The sequence below is a fragment of the Castanea sativa genome, chromosome 12 (assembly GCF_040712315.1).
Source record: "Castanea sativa cultivar Marrone di Chiusa Pesio chromosome 12, ASM4071231v1".
In the NCBI taxonomy this organism is placed as follows: Eukaryota; Viridiplantae; Streptophyta; class Magnoliopsida; order Fagales; family Fagaceae; genus Castanea; species Castanea sativa.
This window is the reverse complement of record NC_134024.1, coordinates 34,456,143-34,461,460: the sequence shown is the minus strand read 5'-3', so window position 1 is coordinate 34,461,460 and position 5,318 is coordinate 34,456,143. Positions and strand designations below refer to the sequence as shown.

At 34.2% G+C, this 5,318-nt stretch overlaps 1 protein-coding gene across 1 annotated transcript; it reads right to left on the bottom strand.

The window, feature by feature from the left end:
* Nucleotides 1-460: 460 nt before the first annotated feature.
* On the bottom strand, nucleotides 461-5,104 carry LOC142619893 (uncharacterized). The gene is made up of 5 exons (XM_075793245.1): nucleotides 4,815-5,104; nucleotides 2,500-2,614; nucleotides 1,646-1,735; nucleotides 1,368-1,466; nucleotides 461-777 (listed from the first exon to the last, which is right to left on the bottom strand). The coding sequence occupies exons 1-5, from the start codon at nucleotides 4,880-4,882 to the stop codon at nucleotides 676-678; spliced, it is 474 nt and encodes a 157-aa protein (XP_075649360.1). The 5' UTR covers nucleotides 4,883-5,104; the 3' UTR covers nucleotides 461-675.
* Between the last annotated feature and the right edge of the window lie 214 nt (nucleotides 5,105-5,318).

The following is a 5,318-nucleotide window of genomic DNA, read 5'->3' as shown; positions in this document are numbered from 1 at the left end:
TTATTTAGTCTGACAGATGACTGAATTTTAGAAGGGGTACCTAAGGTACTGCATCTAAGGAACTGTATCTAAATTTTGCCCTTTCCAATTTATACTTTTATGAATCTCGTATTGAGATGAAAAAGGTTTCTTAAAATTGGTTGGGAAGATAACATTGTCCATAATAGGACAATAACTAGCTTTTTTCCAAGTGAGTTGCGTGAACTGCGGTTGGGAGTGCGTTTCCTAATTGCAAAAACCCACCATAAGGATGGCGACCAGTTCAATTTTTCCGAGTCGGCTACGAGAAATCAATTTTGTTTGTGCATAAAAGTCTTAACAATTGAATCGGACCCAATGTCTCATTTCACCTCATGCGAGAGAGAGAGAGAGAGGGAGAGATAGAGAGAGGTCTGCACAAACCTATATGCAAACACAGCATGGTCTTGTTAAGGTTGTTATCGATTAGTAGATTTCAAGCTCAATTTAAAGTAGAAAAATCCATAAATCCATAAGAAGCAATATCCCCCATGAAATAAAAGGGGAAAGCTGCACTAAACCTAAACCATACACGCTGAAGTGGTATACTGGTCAAAATTAAGGTAACAAGTTTCAAAAATTAAAAACAAAACCAGGAAATGAACCAAACCAGGCTCTTTACTGATTACAAATGTTTCCTCCACCTACACTTTCTTTCTAGAATGTTTTTGTTTTAGGTACCTTCTTCTTGGATTGTCTCCTAGGAATGGAGTTCTTCATCCCTACAAAGAACAGCAATGCCCCAAGAAGAGCCACATTCTGCAACAGAGAAGGTATACATATTACTTTTCTTTTTTTAATTGGTAAGTTACACATGCATCCAATGGCTCTCACAGTATGTTTGATTGGAGTGAAAAGTGAAAGGATGGAAAATGGGAGAAGGAAAAGGGGGATAAAAATGCGATTTTTCATTGTTTGGTTGGAGTCAAAAGGGAGAGGAAAAAAAATAGGGCTGATAGAGTTTTCTACCCAGGCCCACCATTTTTCTTCTTCAATTTGGGGAGAAAAAAATGAGAGAAAATGGTATTGAGAAGAAAAATACATATCTACCTCCACTTTTTCATTCCTCTACATTTAATAATAAGAATGTAATAATAATTTACTCTTTTATCCTTTCATTTTCCATCCTCTCTACCAAACACACATTTTCTATCCTCCTAGTTTTCTATCCTCTCAACCTTTTAACCCCAAAACTTTATCCTCCATTCCTTTATTAAAAAGGAAAAGCAATTTGAGCTAGAGCTCATGTCATATTACACTTAAGACTTGTAAGAACATATAAAACATATTATAATCATGGCTATATTTCAGTACATGCAATAGAAATAAGGAAGTGGCAGAATAAAAACCTGTGTAAATTCGATGAAAAGTCGAGTAAATTCTGTATTCCAGCTTTCATAGTTGTAGAAATCATATAAAATAGGAGAAGCAATCAGTTGATGCAAAATCTGCACAAAGGAAATCAACACTCATAAATGAATAATTAGCTCAACGAGATAGGGTCAAGAAGCAGCCTGGGCATTCACAGCTGACTAAAGTCAAGTGCCCAGTGCTGTGTGAAATTCATATAAATATTTTACTCATAAAAGATCAAAAGTAAACCATATAGTATGGTTCAAATTCCAACCAGAAGAAAGGCTCCCAAATTGCTTCCAAATATAAAGAAGATTCCTCCAACGCCCTTCAGTGCAATAGCAGCAGCAGCTAAACGTTTCACCTGTGGCAAAACATCAATAAAATTAAATAACAATAAAAAATTAAAAACATAAAACATGTTGTAGATAGGATGAGCGCACAAAGTGAGGAATATTTGAAGTTATTCAATTTTTTTGATGTACAACACACACCTCAACCACTTTTTACTTATATTATGTTTGTCATAAGGATGAGCTGCATGAATATTCTTTAAGATAATGTAAGAAAGACGTAGAAAACAGCATTTCCACATCCCAATTCAAAACTTAATCTTTGCTGAATCATTCTCTCTCACAAGCTTAGTCCCATGAATAGCAACAAACCATATCAAAGAGGAAAACGCGCATCCCATTACAACAATTGGTTTAATTATTTTTAATGGCTTCCTAAAGCCTTGCCTTTTATTAATCCTTTCACTGTGTAAATCATAGTATCGACATCTTCAATTCCTAGTGATATACTCTCACACTCAATAGGATGACAAAAACAGAGCACAGCATTTAGTGCAGCTTAGCTTACCAAAGCATTTTCATCTTTAAAGTTTAAACAGCAGATGCAAGATTTCCCACTCAAATTATATAGAGAAGCAAAGAAAAAAAGAAAGCAAAATTGGTTTTGAAAACACTTTTACAATTATGAAATACCTCAGTCCTCCATGTTGCTTTTAGTTTCTTCCTTCTTCTTCTTTTATTTTATTTTTTATTTTATATGTAACTTGTTTAATATTTCTTTTAAAACACAACTAAAGTTTATTGGAAATATTAATAATCACACACAGATTCTCACCTCAATATCTGGCACTTGCACGGCAACATGTGAATGCACATGTTTTGTAAATACATCAAACTTTGGTCCAATAGCCTTTGCTGCCGGTCCCCCATCCAACCCAAAATCACTGAACCTATAAAAAGGAGGACATTCCATATCTTATAATCAAGAAATTCTAAGAAAACTTATCAGTGATTAGAAACAAATAATAGACTCAACAAAAGCAAGTCCTCTATGATTGTTTTCAAAGAAAGGAATTTCATAATGTCACATAATGAATTACCAGCTTGAGGAGAGCTTCAACAAAAGCAAGTACCCTATTATAGTTTTCTAAAGAAAGCAATTGTATAATGTCACATAACGAATTACAAGCTTGATCTAAAATAAATAGAAGAAACCAAATTAGATAAACTTCCCCAAACCCACCATCACAATAAAAGAAAAACATTTGATCAGCCACTTACTACCAAATAATATGAACATCTTGTTAAGATACAACTAATAAGGCATCTTTGAAGATCTCTAAATGGATTTAGCACATGGTTTAGTGGAGAAAAGTTCTCTTGCTCCATTCGACAAATAAAAGTATCAAATACTAACCTATCTAGTGAAGAACCAACCTTTCATCACTAGGAGTCCTAATTCCCATTTTTTTTTATACTTCCCTTTTTTAATATAAAATATGAGTCCTAGTTCCCTCTTTCATTCCTGTGACACTAGCATTCATTTGGCATTCACCATTTATTTTTCTAATATAACCATCAGATACACAGCTAACTCTCAAGGCTTTAGCACTCTTTATTTTTCTTTTGTTCATTAACAAATGAGTTTCTTAGTCAAATACTTACGCAGTGTAGCCATATATATTTAATGCTCACAAGAGATGTAAATAAAACAAATTAATTCATGCTCGAGAAGGCAGAATTCAATCAATCCACATGCACAGATGGGACAAAGTCATCCTCAACATACAGTGAGTGGTGGACCTGGGACATGATATTTTGTTTTTTTGTTTAATCGTATCTCATCAAACGAAACAGTACATTTTGGATCAATGTATAAGAGTAAAAGAAAGAAACCTCCCTCATAAAAGAGCACAAACAAAATGGAGGAAAAGGAAAGAGGAGTCAAAGTTATATATAGGCATCCCTCCAAATTTTGTGCCCAAAAAATTACCAAATTTCACGACACACAGACCATAAAATTTTCGTGCAGCCTACTCATAAATGAAAATGGCAATACCAGGAGACCTAGCAAAGATATAATCATGTGCAAGCATAAATATCTGAACATATGTTGATATGCATAAATTTGTCCTCAATAATCCAACTTACCAATTTAGTGGACTTTTTGCAAGTTAATGTGACAAACCTAATACTTGGACAAGCATTGTATTTATCCCCAGATTCACCCACTTTACACCCACTCCAAGAAGTATTAGTAGTAAAAACAGAATAGGATTCTAGCAAGCCATAAAATTCTGAATCAAAGAAACAATTCAATTTTCGACTTACACATTCACCACATACTTTCTCCTAAATTTAATGGATGTTCTACTATATTAAAATTTCAGCTGGTATCACCCAATATTGGGCAAGCTCTTCAGCTGCCCACAAAAGGAAAACGTCCAAACAAAAATCCCCATTCACACTACTTAATAGAATAAATAAAGACCACGCTTCAAAAGTATATAAGCTGCATATAAACAATTGTTCAAAACAAATGTGTTATCAAATTACGGGTTATACAAGAAGAAAAATCAAATATTTCATTCATCCATTGATTCATTTGAATATACCCAGGTTAAAAAGAAAAGAGGACCATCTAATTTGGTCTCTTGTACCCAAAAGGTAAAGGTCAACTATTTATTCAGCTTCACCTATAGCCAAAAAGAGATTTGAATAAGAGCTGAATGACCCAATTGTCATTCAAATATAGCCAAACTTTGAAGATCAAAGCCATTATGTCTCATTATTAACTAGTAGCCCTAATGAGCCAAATTGTTGAAGTTAATTAAACATGGCTGAATTATAACTTTCAATTACTCAAACCCATCATCTACTTCCCTTTAAAATTATAATATTTGTCAACAAAATGCAGATCTATACCCTGTTTCATTATTAAAAAAAGTCAAAGCAAGACTTGCAACCTTATATTTCTAACAGATCCAACAACGAAAACAACAATTGCCAAATCGAAAACTAAAAAAACTCAAAACCCAGAATTATATTTGCCTAAAACAACACATTACAAGCTTAAGAACTCATAAAAAGCAGAACAAAGTATATTTGCGGAAAAAAAATAATATAAGTGATGGCAAATGAAATACTAACTCTTGGTAAGCAGAGAGAATGAAAACAGAGGCGAAGAGAACTCTGCCAAGAAATGAAGCGAAAGCCATTGACCCTTATAGTTTCAGTTGAAGAGAAAGAGTGAGGAAATCTAGCTGAAGCCCTCAACTCTCTCTCTCTCTCAGTCTCTTTGGTTTCTTAGTACACGGCGGAAAACAAAAAGAGGGGTGTTTGAAAGAAAAATAGGGAGTCAGTCAGGGGTATTATTGTCCAAATGCAGAAGTGTTTGTGTCACAGCACAGTGACAGAGCTGCTGTCAGCTGCCTTCTTTTTGAAAGAGGGAAGGTAGGGGACCAAAAGTTTTTTTTAATTTCGTGTTCGGAAATGCCCTTGTTTTTTCTGTAATTTACAGGAGAGGCGCTTCTGTTTCAGGAGTGGGTGAGGGGTATGAAGGGAAGTTCAGAAATTGTTTTGGGATCTTAATTAGGCTAACTTTAAAAAAACGATAAACAAAAAACTTGGAGCAAATTACAACACTGAACCTGG

Bases quoted from the DNA above. Each gene is read 5' to 3' on its own strand.
- LOC142619893 (XM_075793245.1), bottom strand. From the start codon at position 4,882: ATGGCTTTCGCTTCATTTCTTGGCAGAGTTCTCTTCGCCTCTGTTTTC. The intron at 1,467-1,645 runs GTTGGAATTTGA...TCCTTTGTGCAG, and splicing joins ATTTGGGAGCCTTTCTTCTG to ATTTTGCATCAACTGATTGC. The intron at 778-1,367 runs GTTTTTATTCTG...TCTCTGTTGCAG, and splicing joins TTTTCATCGAATTTACACAG to AATGTGGCTCTTCTTGGGGC.